The sequence below is a fragment of the Acanthochromis polyacanthus genome, chromosome 1 (assembly GCF_021347895.1).
Source record: "Acanthochromis polyacanthus isolate Apoly-LR-REF ecotype Palm Island chromosome 1, KAUST_Apoly_ChrSc, whole genome shotgun sequence".
In the NCBI taxonomy this organism is placed as follows: Eukaryota; Metazoa; Chordata; class Actinopteri; family Pomacentridae; genus Acanthochromis; species Acanthochromis polyacanthus.
This window is the reverse complement of record NC_067113.1, coordinates 26,546,211-26,568,699: the sequence shown is the minus strand read 5'-3', so window position 1 is coordinate 26,568,699 and position 22,489 is coordinate 26,546,211. Positions and strand designations below refer to the sequence as shown.

The window sequence follows — 22,489 nt, the reverse complement described above, 5'->3', positions numbered from 1 at the left end:
GCAAGAAGTGGAGTGATGTTGGGGCTTGGTAACATTTTCAGAGAGCACTTTCAGCCTGCTCTGTTCTCTTTTTACAAGGACAGAAGGTCCCCCTCACACCCAGTGTGATGTGATGTGATTTGATGTGAAGTGCGTATGCCACTTTGTGCCGCGCGCGTCCCCGTACGCGTGTGCCGGCCTTCGTGCACGCTCGCGTGTGCTTGCGTGTGTGAGTGTGTCGCAATGTGTGCGCGTGCGTGCAAAGGTGTTAAAGTGTTGCCTGGCTGGTCTGTGAATCAGAGCAGAGAGTGTTGCCGGGGCATTCTATCAGACCCCTTATTCCCCCTAATTTTACTTTGATAGCCAATCTGGACCTTAGTGTGTGTTTATGTGAGCGTGTGTTTGCGTGCGAGTGTGTGTGTGTAGTCAGAGCGTGACTTACCTGGAGGTCTGACATACACCTTCAGCTTTAGACATGCCCGCCCCACATGGTTTGGGTGAGGAGACGCTGCAGAAAGAGATTGAAAGCGGAGATTAGTTTCGAAATGAAATGATTTGTGCTGCTGATTGCACCCATAAAATACATTTAATAAAAGTTTTTTTAATGCTTTTCTGTGTCTGAGTGTTTGGAGGTTTAGTGTCAGGTGGTTGGCTGAATGGGGAGATGGAAAGACAGAAGCGTGACCAGGCCTGGAGGCAAAAATGAGGTGATGGCCTTTGTTAGGTATCTTGTCATCTTCAAGTGCACAAATTGAAAAAAAATTTTTTCTAATATTCACCAAATAAACAGTTAAAAGGACAGAACAGCAACAAGTCACTTTCTATATTTTATTGTTGTATACAAATACTATAAAAATCTTCATTGCTGAAATCTCCTCAGTAAGACTGAATATTGGCTTTTTTATTATTTTTGAGTAATTTGCTAACCTGGCAATAGCCAGATTAATAATTGTGTAGTACTTGATAGTACTCCACAATATCAATCTGGGACCGCTCCATGTAAATCCGTTCGGAGGAAAGAGGCACGGATTGGACAATGCAACAGTATGTCCCGCCTCTGACAGGTTTGTTTTTAGCCAATCGCGGGATCTTCACAACGAGCGGAGCCAATTGGTAGATTAAACTCTTACCAAAACCCGTAGGTAAAAAAGCACAAACATCTTTACCATCCAGAAATGCGCAAAGCGCCTCTCGTTTTTCTTCCTTCAAAGAAGCGACAGGAGATTCAGCTAAAACTGACTTAATAGCAACATCTACACGATCGTTGTCCTCCGTTGCCATGTTTGTTTTGATCTACTGGCGCTTGGTGTCGTCTTCACACCCGGATATCCCGCCCCACACACGAATACTGCTGCGTGATTGGCCCGTGCCAACTTGGCTCTGTACGAATAGTGAATGCGGGAGCGGAGCAAGATGGTTTCTTGAGAGATTTGTGAATTCACAAATATCGCGAGAAATCAACTTGCTGGCAAGGTTAGTAATTTGCACCTCTAGTGTCTTCTTTGGCTTTGAATATTTCCTAAAAATGTGTATTTACCATCTGAGTCCCAAAACCTGTCAGTCAGTTTGAAAGGCAGGTTATCTTTTTTTAAATCACCAAAATTGCACCATTTATCAGAGCCAGAAACTGTAAAAAACGTAAAAAGAGGTAGAGGTTGACATTTCTGACAGTTTTCTTTAACTACTCATCAGAACTTGACCAAACCTAATCTTAAAATCATGATATTAGTCATTTTATTCTACATGTTTAACTAAAAAATACATAAAAAACAAACAGTTCTGATGAATCTGATTCTGTAAAAAGCAAAAAATATCAGTGCTCCTCAATGCAACTCACTCATTTGTGACTCAGCTGCAACAAATAATCATTTGACAAAAATTCAGGGACTTTTTGGCTGAACTGTAGTCTGTGTACACAGAGCAGATAGAAGAAAAGTGTAGAAAAGTAAGTAGTAAAACATCTATAGCATATAGAGTCATTTTTCCTAGTATTGGAAATGGATGGCAGCACCTTGAATAATGTCGCACACGTTCATTCCAGGTTTTTTCAATTAAAAAAAAAATTATTACAGAAATTCCTCTTTCATTTTTTTTCATTTTTTTAAAAAAGTGATTTGTAGCATAAGTTTAAACTGCACAAAATAGATTTCTGAGTTCTCTCTACTTCAGCAATGTTTGTGCCGTTTCCATAAAAATGAATAACTTTAAACTACAGTTAAAAACGAGCCCACAGTGAGTTAAAAATGTGACAGAGGCAAAAGACACCCAGTCGCCACTTAGGGTTCAGATTGTTAATCCACTCCTGAAAATAGTCCCCAGTGAATATTTCCTTCATTTCAGTAATGATTCTACAAAAGACAACAATATGCATTTTTTAAAGATAACATTATGTGTTTGTGGCCTTTTTAAAGACACATTATTTTGTCTTAAGTGCCACAGGGTGAGGGCTTCAGCCGGGATGTGGAGGTCAGAAAACTCTGAGAGACATTATTGTTGGCGATGGTCTTTTGTCGACAGTAAGAACACGAGAGAATAAATGGAGCCTTATTATTCTTCGAGCAATAATGTGGAACCCAGCTAAATGCCCTTATCTTTTCAGCTGGTATTCTAATTTAGTGGTGCCTGTTCTCAAACAGATTTACTAATTATTTAAATTGCCTGCTTCTCCCAGTCAATAATCCAGGCTTATCGGTGACTGGAGGGTGACAGGTTGTGTCGCCACTACAGCCAATGTATAGGAGCCAGACAGAAAAAACCTCACTTAACACACCGAGGATGAAGAGGCAGAGAGAGAAAAATTAAGACAACACATTGCATCGTAAGTATTTGACAGAATTTTAGTCTCTAAACGTCTGCAAGACAGTTTAAGAGTGTCCTTTGCTGGTTATTTTTGTTCACAAAGGAGCAAAGCTTTAATAAACTTGAAACAAACATGTCAGAGATGATTAATCAAGAGTACTTTTTGAAAGAAAGGAAGATAAGTTTTGGGTTAACATGTCATTTGGCAACGTCTGCTATGATTTGGCATCAGTGCAGTCAATCATGCTGCTTACTACTGTCTTCAGGGCATTTAGCACTTCAAGCAGTTGCAGAGTTTTTTTTAACATTGTGTTCTTTTAAGTTCACTTAGCGTGTGAACTCCCATAAACATACCAAGCACTTCAGGCTATGTAAACAAGTCTGTGAGGGATCAAGCCGTACACTGGGATTCAGTCACACTCACATTCACACCTAAGGGAAATAACTGACTCTCAAATCGACCTGACTTGAATGTCTTTGGAAAAGGGGAAGGAAAAATCCATGCAAATTCCCCACAGATGCAGGCCCTTCTAGCCGAGAGGTGACAGTATTAACCACTGGGCCTCTGTGCTGCCCACGCTGAATGGCGAAAGAAAAAAAAATGAGAAAAATGTTAAAAAGTTCCTGTGATTCAAACTTCAAAGTAGAGTAAATGAAATTGAATCTGGGTTTTTAGTCCCACCTCACTCTGATGTGAAATAGAACTGGAGACCTTAAAAAGGGAGATGGCGAACCGAGTCTACGGCCGCTTGCGCACGCCGACGTGCACGCTCACACACACATACGCGGATGTGAAAGAGAATGTGCACTCACGCTGATGGGTGCAGAAGGGGTGCGTGGAGACCTATTGGCCTTCTCCCTTGAGGAAGTCTGCATAGCCGGAGCCCATGGTGACCCCATAGAGGACCATCATCAAGATCCACGGTGCACAGGAAATAAATCTGACCCTTTCTCTGCCCTCTCCTCCCTCTCCTTCTGCCCACTACTCCTCCCTCCATCTTTCTTTTTGCCCTTCACCTTCTTTACCCCTTCATGCCATACAGATAGCCCACTTTCTGTCTCTCAAATCTCCTCAGATCATCCACCAAGTGTGCCTTGTCTCCATTAGAAGCACTTCAGGCCTGCTGTTGCGCTTTCTCTACTCTTGTACATCTTTGCTTCTCTGAAAAACGACACGAAGAAATGTCCAGAAGTGGACTTTTTCCCCCCTCAAACAATTTCCACTTTAGTCATTTTTTAAAAGTCTTATCAGCTTCCTCAGCGCCTCTGTTTCCCAGCACATCCGCAACCTAACGTCTCCTGAAAAACCCATTGAAAATCACTCAACCTCATCAAGATGGCAGCTGGGAAGAAGTAAGGGGTGGAGCGGACCTGTCAACATGTCAACCGCATGACAAATACCCGCACCAACATGCGCAAATGGGCGCGCGCTCACACAGGTCTGGCCACAAATCACCATCGCAGATCAATGTGACTCATGAGCATCTGCGGCGAGAACACACACACACACACACACACACACTCTCTCATTGGAAAGGCTGGGCAGTTGGAGCTGTCAGCGCATCATCGTTCCACATCAACACTGACCTGTGCTTGAGTGTGTGCGCGCGACTGTATTTGTGCACGTGTGAGACAGCGAGAGACAAAAATGTGTGTGCGGTTGTCAGTCAAGATGATGGACATGGCCTTTCACGGACTCACAATTGCTTGACAAGTGACCCCCGCCAACAGCCCGCCTGCCCCGTCCCCGGCAACACGCACACACACACACACGTATTCAAACACACAAACACTCTAGTCATGTGGAATACACACTACCCTTAGGGGTCCCAGGAACACAATACCATAGTCAGCAACTATACAACTCCGGAGAGGCCCTAACCATCCTTACATGAGGCTGCGAAACAAAAGAGTGTGTGTTTGTGTGTGTGCCGACTGGGAAAAGTGCAGTGTGACATCGGGCGGCTGTTATCGTCGCCTCTTTGGCTCTCTGACTTTCGCCTGCTGTGTCTTTGTGCAAGCGGAGACAACACATTCGGACAAATACCAAATTTTTGAGGTGACGCATAACTTCTGCAACAGTGTGACACACTGCATTTGATTTTTTTAGGGACTGCAGTACAATACAAAATAATTTTACTGCATGAGAAATAAAACCCTAATGCGAGGCCGCTATGCAAAACTGCATTTACAACTTTGCAGCGTCTTGCTTTGGCCGGTGGCTCCTTTGCACTCTCTGAACGAAGACAATGTAAAATGAGAATCTTAGTCCAAGGGCAAAAAAAAAGTGGAGAAAGAAATCCGTCACACTTGCATGCCGACCTGAAACTGGTGGCACAGGATCTTCATCCCATTATGAGTCACAGCGAGAATGCACCATCTCCTGCTAAAAAGGTTAAGGTCAGCTTTCAGCTGGCTGTGCGGTGGTAATACATGAAGAAATGAGGAGACCTGTATCAGGGCTGCATACTGGCAGAAATGCCAGGCGGGTCAGTGGTAAAAACATCATCTTTTTTTTTTGACAAGATAAGGTCTGGTTTATAGAAAAGGACCTTTATAGAAAAAGACCCCTCAGAGCTCATGGAGTAACTTTCTTAACCGGGTCTCAAGTAAAGGAATTTATTTGTAAATGGATTACTTTGTTAAGCAGCCTGACTACTGTTCATTTTTCAAAAGGTTAAGTGTATTGGTGAGATTGCACACCTCGACTGGTCACTGCTGGGCCGCTGGAGACCGTCCTAACCCAAAACACAAGTGTTTGTTGAAAAGCTCAAGTACATTTTGCTGACAAGTAGCTTCTTGTGTCTGTGTGAATTATTACTGTCCTCCCTCTGAAGAATAGCTTTCTTTCTACATGTTTCCCTGGTGGTTTGAGGATTTAAACAGGCAATAAGCCCAGCAGCTCCTACAGCCTCCAAAGGAAAAAAACAGCCCTTTTCTGAAAGAAAAAGTTTGGACATTGAGAACAAAGCGTTTCAAAGTCAATTTAATGTGCTTTTCTGTGATTACCAACTGATCTTGCACTAAGTTGTCCGGATGCAGTAAATCTATCCCACCCATCTGGCACACTGAGCAGCTGAAAACAATGTTTAAGAGTAATTTGAAGCAACTATTTGTCGTATGCCTGGTGGGGGAATGATAGCGTTTTAACTCTGTTCAGGAAAACAGTCTCAGGGGGGCAAGGCCCATCTGTGATACTAATACATCACTTGTTGAAGTGAGGAGAAACATCAATACAGCTAATATAAAAATGATTACAAACTACGCCTGGCGACATTTTTACCACTTTGCTGAGCACACCGCTTATGATCTCGGCAGAAGCAGAGATACATCAAGAAATAACGGGGAGCGAGTGAGCGATGGAAGGTGTATTTATGCGCGCCTGTGGGTGTACGAGCGACATGGTGGGCTGTGTTTGAGAACTCTCTCAATCAACTTCTGCTGATTGCATATTTACATATTGTTTACAAATGCATATTGAGCAGGAGCGTGGAAAACATGCAAACACAGGCCGACTTGTGCACAACAAACAGCTGCTACCTGTGAACAAGCTCTCCACTCACACAAAGAGACACATTCTTTACTTAGCTGATAACCTACAGATGTAGTAGTACTCGTGTCCGGGCCTGAACTCGAAGCCCAGGGAGAACGGAGTGAAGAGCTGGAACTTCTCTGAGAAGCGCAGGGGCCCGTCAGGACCGCTGGGACGGTTGCACTCCCAGCGCTTGAAGCCGCGCATCCTGTGCTGGCAGGAGGTGTAGCCCTCGTGGTTGACCATGAACAGAATGTAGCGCTCCACGCGCCCGTGGGACGGAGGACCCTCGTAGTAAGGACAGTAGATGTCTAGATAGTCATTGATGTTCACCGCCACCCTGTACTCTCCGTGCCAAAACCTGCACGAAACAGAGAAAACAAGGAATTAAACAAGAATAAATCACAAACAATCTGGGGAATATGCATGGAACCAGCAGGCAGAGGTCAACAAGAATATTTTACTGAGGCAAAAATGAGATGGTGCAAGATGTATATTTGGTGAAAAAAAAACCTATACATCCCTGCAAAAACTATGAATATTTACTACCAATATTGGATTTCTGTGTGATAGCACAGCCTGAAGGAAACTGTGGCGAGTTCTCCACTTAGTGTAGCCATGCTGTGTAGCGGGACTGCATGAAATCGAGCGATTGCTGTTGGGATATTTGTGTGTTTGCATATCTCCAGAGGAAGATCAGGGGTCGCAGTAAGCAACGGAACAACAACCCTTAGAGCTCCCATATGTTGCTCGAGGACACTTCAACAAATGCTTTTCTGATGGAGACTCTTTAAACCACCTGAGTCACTGCAGCACATTGTAAAAAAAAAAAAATCCTAGAGGGCGATTTTATTTATTTACTTATTTAACAAAAAAAGGAAAAAATCTATAAAAATCCCGCTGGTAACTGGAAAGTTTGTATCGTAACCAATTGTATGAATAAAGCTTATCCTTCATGGGATTAGTAGCATATTTGAAATATAATATGAGCTTTTCTTCCCCCAGTCGGAGCGGTTGAATGAGCCCACTGGTATGATACTCAAGAGAAGTGGGTCATGTGATGGTAGAGAGCACACATTATTATCTAAACCCCTAAAGCGGTGTATAGAGGCGGCTGTGAATGTCCACTTAGTTCAGCACACATGCGGATCACTGGGGTTTGGCATGATTAATAGAAGTGGGTCAGAGGTTAGTGAGGAAGAAATACTAGTGCAGTTTTTCAATATTCTTTGCCACATCCCTCTTTCTGGCATACAGTAAAAGACCTTGAGCAAATAAAATGCAGGTAGCATATGGAAATGTACCAGACAGTGCCTGAACTCGCTGCATCTCCTCTCATCTTTCCTCAGCCGTCTCTTCTGTTCGGTTTTAATACATTAAAAACATATGGTTGCCTTTCTTCCTATATAATATCGCCTGTATTTGTGTTTATGTGTTGGTGCCAGCGCCGCTTATATTTTGAAACTCAACTTCTGTTTACAATCTTGAAGTCACTGGAGTGAAACAGTCCCTCTTAAAGGATAAGGATGCCTGATATTCTATATTTTTGTTATTGTCAACGAATTTCATTAGAAGAACCAACAATTTGAACTCAGTGCCTTCAAACTTTTGTTTTGACTCCAGTGTCTTTTTCTGTTGTGCTTTGACTTTTTTCCCATAAATCTTGAAAAATAGACCGACACTTACATATATCTTCAGAAATGGCTAAATTATTACTTTGAAGAGCTGAATCCTGTAGTTTCTAGTACACGTGTACCAATCGGGACTATTTTGAGCTGGTATACAACTGATGAATTGTGTATGTGCTATTAGTTGGGTATTAGATACACAAACAGTAGGATCACTAGTAGCAAAAATATAGAATAACACCAGATTTACCCTTGAAAATAATATTCGTATGTTTAAAATCTTACACTGACAGCCCCAACACAAGACCTTTATTTTTAATTAATATAAGCTGTTAATAAAACTTCTTTTACATCAATATTTAAAAACTGTAGACTTGTTTAACTCGTCTTAAATACATAGCAACATTATTTCATGTTTTGTCACTTTCAAATCAGCACCATTCTGTGAGAAAACACAAAACATCAGTATTTTTAAATATTTGATATTTCGGATATTTTATTCACTAGCGCTCCATAAAAAAATATGTCCCAAGGGGTGGCTTGATAATTTCTTTTGTTTTTGCATCTTGCATCTAACAAGGCGCACCATTTCAAAATTTCACTTTGAGACATTCTTCAGTAAAACATCTCAAAGAGAGTTTAAATTAATCAGCGCGGAATCAGAGTGAAATATCAAATCAAATCTTGGCAGACATGCTTCGGGAGTCGCCACTTCTTCGGGTGTTCGCCATTAGCGTCCTCGCTCTCGATGGCTACGATCAATTTATGTTCAAATGTGTCGCGTCAAATATGTTTAAAACTCAGCCGCCGCGTTTTATCAAATCTTGTTTTGTTTGAAGCTCGGTAAATTTGAGACGCAGGGAAATGTCTTCAATCAAATGAGCATAAACAAAGACAGTTGTTGGGCAATCTCGTCGCCTCAGATGGCGCGCAACAGACACACGCGGACGCACGCAGATTGAGCTTTTTAAACAAATTCATCATTTTCCCCCCTCACCTTGGCAGTAATTGATTGCCTGGAATGAAGACATTTTGGTCTAAGCACTTTTGGTTAGCGGGATATTTAGCTTTGGGACAAATTATCCCTATAACGGCAGTCCTATCTCTTTCCCAGAGGGCAAATCAGGAAGTGAGTTAGATGTGAAATGAGCGCCTTCATGCTTCGGTGCCCTATCAGAGCGCGTTTCGCAGCTTCTAAAGGGATCCTTGAATAGATCATTTAGAGGCATTGATCCACTGGGGAGCTCCTCTCGGCTCTCTCTGCTCCCAATCAACTCTGATTAACAACTAAAGGGGGGGGAAAGGCGAGAGAGAGAGAAACACAGGGAGAGACGCACAGAATGAGAATAAAAGCACTGAAAAGGAAAGAACAGAGGGAGGCAGACAAAGAGAGAAAAGGTAGGGGAGGCATGTAAATATGAGCGGTTTGAGGACAATAGAAGGGAAAAGACAAGAGAGAGGAGGAGGGATAATGAGATTGCATGGAAATGAGAACAAAAAAGAAAGAAAGAAAGAGTAGAAGAAAAAAGAGCAGATGGAAGAGGAGTTTTTTCTGTCTTTTATCTCAATTTGTACGACTGTGGTTTTCCATCTGAGACAAATGTGCTTTGCCTATTGATTGCGCTCTGATACATTTATGGATGGCTAGCATTTGAGTATTAGTACTTCGGGTGCACAATGAAGTCCGTGTTTACGTGCTGGTATGCGGCCGGCTGAATAGTGGCTTGGTAAAGTGGGTCTCCATGAGTGAGGACGCTCAATCCAAGAAAGGGCTAATGTGCCAGGATGCATTAGGTTGTATTAAGCCACTCAGCACCCTGTCCTGCTCCTGTGACACTGTCTGCATCCCTAATACGCCGCTGAGCCGAGAGGAAGCTGCAGGTGCAGGTGTGTGCCGCCGCACCCGGAGCTGTTAAACCCGCCGCCGTGTGTGGATGAGTTAGTGTGTCCCCATATCCTCTCCTCTCAGGCTGCGTGTCATTTGGAATTAAACACACACACTGCACTGACCAAAAAAAACATGGGAATGCACTCACACTTATGGCATGTCTCTTTCTCAGAGAGTTTGTGTGCTGTGTATGTGTGTGTGTGGTTGTTATTGGTGTAGGGAGTGGGCGATCTTTCTTTTGATGTGGATATGTGCTTATTTTGAATCTGAATCTAATGGAAGAACTCAAAACACTAATAAGAACTGACATAAATGAAGCTTTGTTAAAGTTTTTCTTCATGATTCTGTCATTAATTAGCAACTTAACATTTCTTGAAAATGTCTTTTCTTGCAGAACTCCTTCCTCCTTAACACCTTTTTGCACATCCATGAATGATCCTGGATGTGATCGGAGCAGACAGACTTATGACCACGTTATACGATTTAAATGCTTTTATTGTCACGGGGAGCAATGAACAAGTTATCAGTGTGATGAAATTTTTAGGGTCTGTCATGTCATCTGTCGAGACATCGTCCTGCAAACACAAAATTTGTGTCTGTTAGAGCATACAGACTTGAAAGCAGTACATTTAAGACAACTTTGCATCCATGTGTCTATGTGTGCATTTTCAATGGAGTATAAACCTGTTTGTACATGCATGGCTGTGTACCTGTGTCTGTTAGGGCAAAAGAGTCACAGGAGTACAGCGCTCCACCGCTTTCGGTGTGACATAATCAGCCAACAATACCAACCGAAGTTTGATTCATCTCCGTTTTCATTAAATACTTAGAATGCTATGAGAGCGTCATACTTATTTATTTAAAGCTCTTATGAGCATGCAGTTGTGTTTTTTAAGACTGCAGTGGCTCAAAGAGGTAGAACCAAAAAGACAAATCTGCAACCGAGGCAACATTTTACAGAGAATGTGTTTACAGAATGCAAGACTTGGGCCCCTTTAGACTTCTTTTCGTTAATCTGACTGCCTCTGAATGTTCCGACTTCATATATGGATAAGCACCAGTTATGGCTAACAGTTAAAATGGCTCTTAAATCTTATATAATTACATACGAGAGTACTTCAAAAAGTTACCGGAAACAAGGGGCGCAACTCCCATTTTGGGCCATAACTGCATAATATAAAGCCTTACATCACTGTCCACAAAAACTCAAACGTTTAAAGCAATCAAGGGATGAAAGAGAGGAAAGCTGTTGTTCCACGACAATGAATCAGTCCCCATACACCTTACTAACCAGTCTGACTTCTATCTGTTTCTTAAACTGAAATCTCACTTTGTTTTCAGAGCGATGAAAAAGTCATGCATGCTGTTGAGTATCTGGAGCCTCAAAAGGTGACCTTTCGTTAAGGGATAATATAGCTTAAACATTGGTGGAGCAAGTGCACTTAGGTTAAAGAAACTATTTTTAAAAAATTAATGTAAGAACAATCATTCTGGTGAGGCCGAATGATTTTGACTTACTCTTATAGTTTGGACCTGGTAACATTCATGCATCCCTTTCAGCATGATTGAAAGTGATGAAAACTGCATGCAGTAAGTAAGTAAGTTTAAAAAAAACTTCATCTTTTAGGTAAACTTGTTAGCCTATATTGATTTTTAGCTATCCACGGTTTTCGGATGCTAATCTCGTTATTAATTTGGGTGTTCTGCACAATCTCATGCATGTGTCACTGTCACAGTTGTGTCTGAATGAAGCCATGATAAACATCGTTATTAAAGTGGGAAAAACTGATTTCCGTGTGTAAAAAAAACGTTAAAGAATGCATCATTTTTCACAATAATCGTCTAATTTTTCGACAAACCGTAAATTCCACCAAACCTATTCCATCCTAATAATCCAGCAGATTCTATAATACAGTAATATAAAATTCAACACAAAAGAGGCTTTAAGGTGGCTTCCAACAAAGTACAGTGCAAAATTACACAGTAATCCTTTTAGTCATTCTGTGTAAACCCTTATCATCAGTGTATACTTCTTATTTTCCGAATGATAAAACTTGATTATCTTTCATTTGCAGAGAAAGATGTCTATGTGCATTTGTAGTATACTGACAGTCAATATAATTTCGACATGCAAAAACTACCAAAAGCTTGATAATTAGGTTCAGGAGGAATTGGAGAAGAGAAGTACAAAACATGATCATGTTTTATGCCTTGGAAAATCTTAAAATATTCCTGTAAAGCACATTGCTGTTAAAGTGCATGTTACTCAGTGCATGGTCTTTTTAGATTATTGTTCTGCCGCTTGAAGCCATTTCTTTTTAATACTGTCTATGTGTAAACCTCCGCGATGTGATATGATGGTTTGCTTCGTTCCTAATCCCTTGATGTCTCACAGATTCTCCTCACTCTCTCAGTGCAATTGAATTGTCTGGTGAGGTTAGCCAGATGCAGCTGAAGGACTCGGCTTTTTGGCTGCTGCTGGCTCTCATCTGGATGTAAAAGGCTCATTCACTGACTTGGACCACAATCAGTGGAAAAGAGTCTGTGAATAAGTGTTTTATACATACATGTCAGGATGAAAATGGAACTGAAGAGTTTTAGAGTTGAAATCAAGGGAAAAAGGGGTTCTCTGGTGGCCTGTAGATGCAAAGTTCCTCCATGTACAGTAATAGCTGTGGTAAGTCTGTGAGTAGTGGCCACTCTTTAGTATTCTGGCACCACTGAGTCATCAACATCATCTTCTCAACACGGCTGTGATCAAAGCTTCTGGTTGGAGGAAGCTTGGATGTTTACCATACCTGCCTGCGTCCTAAACAGCAGGCCGGATCAACCAACAAACATCAAAGGATGCTTCAGTCTCTTCACCATTCTCTCTTTTTCCCTCTCTCCTTCTCACCAAGTCATTCTTCTCTCTCTACGTGTAAAACTTTCTCTTTTTCCTCCAGCTTCACTTGATCTCCCTCTGTCACTCCTACTAATGTGGCATTCGCACTATGGCCTAAAAAAAAGAAGAAGCGTCGCTCTGTGTGACGACAGTCAATCAAAACGCTCTCCAGTCGCTATTGAGATTTTGGCTAAAATGAGAATTCAAAGGAGAAAGACGGGGCTGTCTTCACAGTTAAGTTTCCGAGTTCACGAACAGCAAATGATGCAACATTTCAAAGTACAGTCAAAATAGGTGTTCCTGTGCACAAAAAGGAGGCTTTATGTCTGCAAAAAACCCAACAACTCTGCCTAAAATTAAACCTAAAACAAACACGGCAGGACGGCAGTATCAGAGACCTCCGGAAAGGTTACAAATCACAGTCGAGCTCGGTAGTAACATCACCGGATATCCGTCTGAGCTCCTGATGGATGAGTCATAATTATCCTGACTGCTAGGAGGCTTTGAATGTAGGCCTGGGTGAAAATGTATCATGATAAAATGTTGTATTTCAGTCGATACAGATAATTATTGATAATTTCTAATGGAGGAAAAGGGTTAAGTGAGAATTAATCATCTAAATTTCAATTTACTCACTTCAGCCTATTTATTAAAATATAAAGTAGGGATAGGTGGATACCCAGCCAGCTGAGTATCATGGCCGAGCATCTGGCATTTTCTCTGATTATTGACATCTGTATTTTATCAACTGATTATTGCTAAATTAAATGCACTACTTCAGGTCTGATGCAGCCACCTCTCCCTGTCTGTGGTCACTCTGTGGTCTCAGAAATGTCTCTCAAGCAGAGACTGCAAAAACTGAACAAGAAACACTAACCCTACAAAACAGGAAATTAGCTACTCTCACAGTGGCTAAGGCTGCTGCACTAACAGCTTAGTTAGAAAGCAGCCACAGATTACCCTGAACATTATCTGGAAAACAGCAATTAATAATGCTTTGAATCTCAGAGGGCAATAAAAGTGATAGAACAGTGGAAGATTAAGAAAACAGAAGGACAGCAGACGTAACTGGAGGAGACAAATTGATCAATCTCTGGTGATCTCGCATAAACAGAGGAGAGCGTCCTGATTTAATCACTCCTGTTTCTATTTTACATATTCAGCTACAGTCACCCTTATCAATGAAGAAGCCTAGTTATTAATGGCAGGTCTGCTGCTTTCACATGCTGTTAAAACATTATATGTAACGTATATTGGTCCCACATATCAGTCATCGGCCATTCTCACCACCAATAACGGCAGCGGTATCAGCCCTCTAGAAAAGACAAACTACATATTGATTCTGAATATAAAGACAATAATTTTAATTGCTATATAAATTACCTACAAATAAATAATGAATCAGTATTGAAGAGGTGCCTCACCTTGATACACATCAAATAAGGAAAGCAAGTGAAGCCTGGAGGCACATGGACGGAGACCAGATCGTTGTGATGCACTGAGGTTAAGGTTCAGAGGGGTTGGCCAGGACTGGTGTCACAAGACTGGCATCCGTATACACCCCGACAACTGGCAGCAGGCCACTGGGAGTGTGTTGCTTAGGTGAGTGACACAGGGTTATGAGTGTTTTTTTGACTGCGAATCAAGTCTCGCACGGGTGACCCCCATCTGAGGCTACAGTGTGGACAAGAGGCCTCGGGGAGAGCAACAGAGGGCAAAGGGGCTCCGGTATTAACTGATATGACAGGCTGTTTATGAGCTAAGGAGGGAGCGAGCTTGAAGTTTGGTCATGCAACTGAACTTAGCGGTTCTTGTATGCGCTTTCATGGCGTTTTGTATCTAATGCATTTTGCACTGGCATTTCCTATGTGCGGACAACTTCTACATTGCCTTTGTGTGTCTTTTTTCCTGTATCTGTAAATGGCCTGCACTTATATAGAGCATCTTCTGCTTTCAGGCACTTAAAAGTGATGTACAATGTGCTTCCATTCATGCATTCGCACACACCAGTGACATGCAAACATTTGCAAAGCTGGAACAACTCCAGAGTCTTTATGAGGACACTTTAACACTTCTGGGATTCAACTGCCAACGTTGCAATTAGTGCACAATCCACTCTACCACCTGAGCCACAGCTGCCATTAAAAAGGAGCAAAAATATTTTAAAAAGCCCCACCCTTTGACCACTTAGTAGAGCGATGATGCAGTGTTTTTATGTGTGGTTGACTGCTTTGGTAGCATCATGTGCAAGGATGAACTTCATCAGGTGGCACGATTCTTGTATAGTCAGAGTTACTGGGTGGGTGCAGAGTCAACAAACATAGATCAGATATGCGCCAACAAAATCTACATCAGTTTTGATTAAAAGATTAGGTTTTAAATCCATCCAGATGAGCATTTTAACACCATATCAGAAATAATATTTGTGCATATGAGATGCATGAAAACACAAACGCTCTGTTTCAGTTTCTGTCCAGACGAAAATGCAACAGCGAGTTTTCCGACTAAAACGTGGTAAGCAGCATTCCCTGGAGTCTGGACACAAATGTGTGTAAGAAATTAAGTCATATCACAGGTGACACAGACAAAGTACTAAATAACGTACTTGTATACAAATAAATCATGATTTTAAAAATCTACTTTGCAAATGTTTTATACGGAGGGAAATGTAGTCAACAATGTGTGGACTTTGAGTATTCGGTGAGAAACACATTGGATGTAAGTTAAAAATGGAAGTAAATCACTGGAAGAGCTGAGTGAATCAAAGTTCTCCTTTGAATGGACAGGGAAGAAAGAAAAACTAAATTCTGCTGCGTATTCATCCCAACGTTCCGTGTTTTTTTGGAAGAGGAGTGAAGAAGGACAGGTGGATGAATCAGATGTGGATCGATTTTCAATTTTTGAAACATCCAGTTCATTTTCATATCTCCAGTTGAGGGCAAAAGTTGTGAAAATTTGACTTTGGTTGCCAACTTCTGTCTGGATGCACGACGGGTATTACTTTCTGCCAGCGCCAAATTTATATTCCTTCTCTTATTGAAAGTAATGAACATCCGGTTTGCTCTCTACCACATACCAACACAAATAGATTGCACCACTATCATTTCCTAACCATGGCAAATTCCACGAACCGTGGGCCAAATGAAAATGCGGGAGTCCTTTATTGAACATACAATTTCATATTCAACACATGAAATGTGCAAATTCCACCTCATTTGGCTTTTTGGCAGGAATAAACTGCAGGCTGTTTTCCTGGATGTGTGTGTGTCTGTGAGTAGCCCCGGTTGCGTTGCTGTCTTAGTCTGCTGCGCCACACTTTCACTCATTCTCAATGTCTCTCCAATTAACTCCACATTACTCTCCGTTTCTATCTCTCCATCTTCATCTGCCGCTGTCTTCGCTCTGTCTTCTGCTCCTTTTCTTTGCTTTCTTTTCCTCAATCTTCATCTCGACTCACTTCTGCTTCATTTGCTTCGCTCTGCGTCTCCCTTTTTTCCCTACTTCTTCTTCTATCACTTTCCCTTCAGGAGCATTCTTTGACATTCTACTATCTCCTCTTTTCAGTCTTCATGACTCTCATTCCTCCCTTCTCTGCTCTCTCCTGTCTTAACTTTCTCCCCCCCCCACCATTAATGTATTTTTATTCCCTCCACCGTGCCTTCTTCTGCTTTCTGCTTGTTCTTTTTGAATGTTTAAAACAACTCCTCCACACACACACACAAACACACCCTCGCCAAGACTCTTTAGCTGCTTTTCTCTCAGCATGAGGTGTTCCTTTTCTTATGCTGCCGTCTCCCGCTGATGTGGAAAAGTAAATATGTTACCTCCCTCCACACAAATGCAACACAGACATACTAACACATATGACACATCAACACACGCAGTACAACGTCGAACCAAACCGACACGCGGGGAAATATTGGGATTCATAAGCACAGATGTACGTATTTAATTATGCAAATTAGCTCTTGATCCTCACTTCTGTGCAAACACACGAGAACAACGAGAAACACACATATAGTTCCTACTGTACAAACACGTACGCACACACACTGCGGAAAGCATGCATCAAAAACAAAAAACCTGCAGCCAACACTCCCCCAGCTCAAGTTGTGTTGTTTTGACAAGTTCCACATCTGTCAGTCTAAATAATGTCGCCCATAGATCACTGTGGTGACATTCAGCACATCTGAAAGGTTATTATGTATTTCTTCAAGACAGGCAACATGGTTCCCCTGCGAATTAAGCGCCGCATGTGCCAATCCCCGCCAAATTCGCGCTGATATGGACGTAAACATGCATACAGTCATACAAGCAGACACCCACGGATGGAATTAGCATAATAAATCTCGTTCAAGGCCCCCATGGAAGGATAATTGATGGAGTAGCTGAAATATTACCCACACAAAAGTAAAGACAGAACAGACCCAAAGCAAGACAGATAGAGTGACAAAGCCACAGCTGGATGGACAAGCAGGACAAGTTCGTGAGACGGACGAGAGGAGAGCTCGGTGCATCTGACAAGCTGACAGACAGAGTGCATGATATGCCTATATCAGTCTCCTTGTTTTCTGAGGGGCATTCACCATGATGCAGCACCGGCTTTGGCGCTGTCGACAGCATAAACAGCAGCGGGGCGGTATTGGTATCGACAAGGTTGGCTCCAAGCGACGCGGCGAGTCAAGGAGCTGATGGCCGGTGTCCAAGCACACCAATAGGAATCACTCAACAAGGGTGGGGTGGGGTGGGGTGGGGTGCTGCAGAGATGTCACGTCTCCACAGAGTCAATGTTTAAAGAAGGGAGAAGAACCGGCTGATTTATTTTTCATTCCCTCAATACCCGTGCAGGATTTTGTGATGCAGTTTTAACGATTTTTTTTTTTTCAAACTGGGAGACATTTTTTGGCTGTCAATCAATAAGAACCACCAATATTTTGTTCAAAAATGCCCAAAATGAAAGTTTTTTGCTGCACAAAATGTCCTATATCTGACTTGGATACCAACTTTGCGTTTTGGGAGCAGAGCTGCAAAACCAAACCCTTCGTGGTTTAACTTTGTTATACATTAATTATCCTTAAACCTGTATTCTGCACCACGACTCCTCAGGTCTTAGAGTCAAACACTCTTAAATATTCCATAGCACAGAAAAAAAGATCATCCTTCTATTTTTTAGCTAAAATTTTGGGTACAAACTTTGGGATTTTACTTTATTATTTAACTCTCTACTCTCTACCAGTTTGATCACAGATTTACAGGAGAGCTACTGAGAGAGGTCATGCTTTTATTGTTTTGGCCAAAAACTCCAACTGTTTGCCATTTTTCAGATTTTATGTTGTTTTAAGTGTCCATGTTTGACCATTTTCAGGAAATTGATTGTGCTATATTCAGAGAGAGTGATGCAAAATGGTCCTATTATTGTTATATATAATTTTGGCTATAGACTCCAACATTATTTTTTCTGCTTTTACACACGTGGACAAAATTGTTGGTACCCCTCAGTTAAAGAAGGAAAAACCCACAATTCTCACTGAAATCACTTGAAACTCACAAAAGTAACAATAAATAAAAATTTATTGAAAATTAAATAATCATAAACAGCCATTACTTTTGAATTGTTGATTAACATAATTATTTAAAAAAACAAACTAATGAAACAGGCCTGGACAAAAATGATGGTACCTCTATAAAAGATTGAAAACTATTTGACCAGAGTGACATGATTAACTCAGGTGTGTCATTTAATTGACATCACAGGTGTTTCCAAACTCAAAATCAGTCAGTCTGCCTATTTAAAGGGAGACAAGTAGTCACCCTGCTGTTTGGTGAAAAGGTGTGTACCACACTGAACATGGACAACAGAAAGCGAAGGAGAGAATTGTCCCAGGACATCCGAAAAAAATTATAGACAAACATCTTAAAGGTAAAGGCTATAAGACCATCTCTAAACAGCTTGAAGTTCCTGTGACAACAGTGGCTCATATTATTCAGAAGTTCAAGACCCACGGGACAGTAGCCAACCTCCCTGGACGTGGCCGCAAGAGGAAAATTGATGACAAATTGAAGAGACGGATCGTTGGAATTGTATCCAAAGAGCCCAGAGCAACCTCCAAAGAAATTAAAGGTGAACTCCAAGGCCAAGGTACATCAGTGTCAGATCGCACCATTCGTCGTTGTTTGAGCCAAAGTGGACTTCATGGGAGACGACCAAGGAGGACACCACTGCTGAAAAAAACTCATAAAAAAGCCAGACTGGAATTTGCAAAAATGCATGTTGACAAGCCACAAAGCTTCTGGGAGAATGTCCTTTGGACAGATGAGACCAAACTGGAGCTTTTTGGTAAGGCACATCAACTCTATGTTCATAGACTCAAAAACCAAGCATACGAAGAAAAGAACACTGTCCCTACGGTGAAACATGGAGGAGGCTCAGTAATGTTTTGGGGCTGCTTTGCTGCATCTGGCACAGGGTGTCTTGAAAGTGTGCAAGGTACGATGAAATCTGAAGACTATCAAGGCATTCTGGAGAGAAATGTGCTGCCTAGTGTCAGAAAGCTTGGTCTCAGTCGCAGGTCATGGGTCTTCCAACAGGACAACGATCCAAAACACACAGCCAAAAACACCCAAGAATGGCTGAGAGAAAAGCCTTGGACTATTCTAAAGTGGCCTTCTATGAGCCCAGATCTGAATCCCATTGAACATATGTGGAAGGAGCTGAAACATGCCATTTGGAGAAGACACCCATCAAACCTGAGACAACTGGAGCTGTTTGCTCATGAGGAGTGGGCCAAAATACCTGTTGACAGCTGCAGAATGCTCATTGACAAATACAGAAATCGTTTAATTGCAGTGATTGCCTCAAAAGGTTGTGCAACAAAATATTAAGTTATGGGTACCATCATTTTTGTCCAGCCCTATTTCATTAGTTTGTTTTTTAAATAATTATGTTAATCAACAATTCAAAAGTGATGGCTGAATTTGATTATTTAATTTTCAATAAATTTTTATTTATTGTTACTTTTGTGAGTTTCAAGTGATTTCAGTGAGAATTGTGGGTTTTTCCTTCTTTAACTGAGGGGTACCAACAATTTTGTCCACGTGTGTATGTTGTTTTTGGTGTCCATGTTCGAGCATTTCCAGGCAACAGTTTGTTTTGTATTTCACTAACTTCAAATTTAATCTGTACTTCTAAGACACCACTACTGCTTTAGACAAACAGTGACTTTATTGGGTTTCTCCACTCTCTGTTTACTAGTTTGATCTAGAGATTGACAGGGATAGTGACTGAAAAAAATCATGCTTTTATTGTCTTCGCAGAAATTTTGGCCAGAAAATCCCAACATGTTTGTTTTTTTGTTTTATGTCATTTTAAGTCTGCATGTTTGCCAGTTTCCAGGAAATAAATTGTGCTGAGTTTCATTGATGTACATTTAATCTGTATTTGTGGAACACCACTACTGTTTTAGGAAAAAATAAAGGTTCTATAGAGGTTTTTTTCACTCTCTAATTGCCAGTTTAATCGACAGATTGACACTGAGTGATTGAAAAGGATCATGCTTTGTTTGTTTTAGCTCAAATCTGGCAAAAATCGCCAAATATTTTTATGTCGTTTTAAGTGTCCATGCTCAAACATTTCCAGGAAGGGACTTTTGTTGTATTCTATTGACTTGTATTTAATCTGTACTTGTGAAACACTATTACTGCTTTAGAAAAACAATCATTTTTAGAGGGTTTTTCCGCTCTCTGATTACCAGTTTGACCGACAGATTGACAGACAGAGTGATTGACAGAGCGGCAGCATGATTGTGTAACTGACCGATTCAGTCAGCCAGACGACTATGTGGCTTGTTGGCCCGCTGACTGACTGGCTCATTAACTGACCACCTGCATAACTGCGTGAAAAAACTGACTGACTGACTGACTAATCTTACACTTGAACAAACTGGCAGAGTGTCAAGCCGACTGACTTATTAACTGTCTGTCTTGCTTCGGCATCACCCTCTGGCTTAAGGATCTTCATCTAATATGGATGGGTTGATCCAGATTGACGAGGTGAACTAATCCATGTAGTTTGGGTCAAAGCGTTTGAGCCTCTGCGGGTTGCAAGTCGCGGAGGGCAGAGGGAGCGAACGGGGGAAAGCTGGTGTATAGATTGCTTTGCAGCATCTCTAATGAGTAATTAAACACTTGAATGGAGTCCAATTAAGATACACACTGTGTTTGCAGGCACGCACACACACGTGCAAACACACACACATCCAAATGTCGACGCACAAGTAAACATCAGCATGTAAACAAAATCAAAGACACATCGAGAAGCATGCGCGCTCATACTAATAGCCGAACGCACGCATTGTACGTACAGAATCACACACACATACTCGAGTCTCGTCACATTAAGTGGAGCCATATGTGCTGAATGTTGTACGTGGTTCAGGATGGACTGAAGGTCAATGCCGTCCGACTCTAATTGCGAGCATCTCCTGCAATCCCTTCCTCCCTCCCTTCGCCTCTTTTTTCTGCTCCGTATGTGTCCGACTCTCCATCTCTCTCCCAGCTCAAATCTCTCTCGGATCCAAAGTTCTGCCCACTTCTCTTTGTGTCAATCTCTCTTCCTGTCACTCAGTTTGAATTCAATCTCGGTGCCCAATTCCGAGGTGCAAAAGCCAAAAAAACCAACAAACAGATCCTGAGCTGAGATTGTCCCTCACCAGAGCAACATCAGCACTGTCAGTTACTGTTATTAAAGTCCAAAAATTCAAAGTGACCGACAGTTTCGTCAGGAGGCTTGAAAATAGTTTGTATGTAGCATCTTAGGTCTGGAATGACAGGCGAAAGTATTTATAGATGCTTTCGAGGGTGAAGATTCAAAGACTGTGCAAAAAGCCTGCAGTCACACAGAGGTGTTGAATTCGTTGACCCGATTCGGACTCATTCCAATGCATACGCGCCAATAGGGACCTCCTCCACCTAATAGTGAGCCAGAGGGTGTGCTATAATCCATTCTGATCAATGAGAAGCAGAAAGTAACCCTAATGATGTCTGCATGTAAAATCTCTGCTGCAGTCGTCCAACTGAAAACATACAAAATGAAGCTTGGAGGCAACAGGAGCTATTTTAACCCAAATCACGATCCGTTTGCAAACCTGACCACATAGTTTTTGTTACCTAAACTCATTAAAACATACATTTCCATGCAGATGTTGCCAGTAGGGACCTCCTCCACCTTATAGTGAGCTAGAGGGGGCGTTATAATCCATTCTGATCAATAAAAGCTCGAAACTAACCCTGATAATATCTGCATCTAGAATCTCTATTGCAGCCATCAAACTGAAAACATACAAAATTAAACTTAGTAGCAACAGGAGCTATTTGACCTAAATCATGATCCTTTCCTAAACCCAACCAAGTAGTTTTGGTTTTAAAACTCATCAAAGTATACATTTCCATACATATGGGTCAGTCGGGACCTCCTCCTCCACCTTACAGTAGGCCAGAGGACATGTTGTTGTTCATTCTGATCGATAATAAGCAGAAAATAAAACTTCCAGCATCTGAATCTAAAATCTCTGGTGCAGTCGTCAAACTGAAAATGGACAAAATTAAGGTTTGCAACGCATGGTAGCAACAGGAGCTATGTTAACCCAAATTATAAACCTTTTCTACACTTAACCAAGTAGTTTTTGGTGGCTAAACTCATCAAAACACATATTTCCATACGTATGGGTCAATAGGAACCTCCTCCATCATATAGCGAGTCAGAGGGTGCGTTATAATCCATA

The 22,489-nt window shown here is 41.6% G+C and overlaps 1 protein-coding gene across 1 annotated transcript in view; it reads right to left on the bottom strand.

The window, feature by feature from the left end:
- efna2a (ephrin-A2a) overlaps positions 1 to 22,489 on the bottom strand; it is a 90,208-nt gene that overhangs the window by 3,518 nt on the left and 64,201 nt on the right. The window contains exons 2-3 of the mRNA XM_022223333.2: positions 6,379 to 6,671; positions 422 to 487 (exon numbers count right to left, since the gene is read on the bottom strand). Coding sequence (XP_022079025.1) covers positions 422 to 487; positions 6,379 to 6,671 — 359 coding nt within the window. The remainder of the gene's footprint in view (positions 1 to 421; positions 488 to 6,378; positions 6,672 to 22,489) is intronic.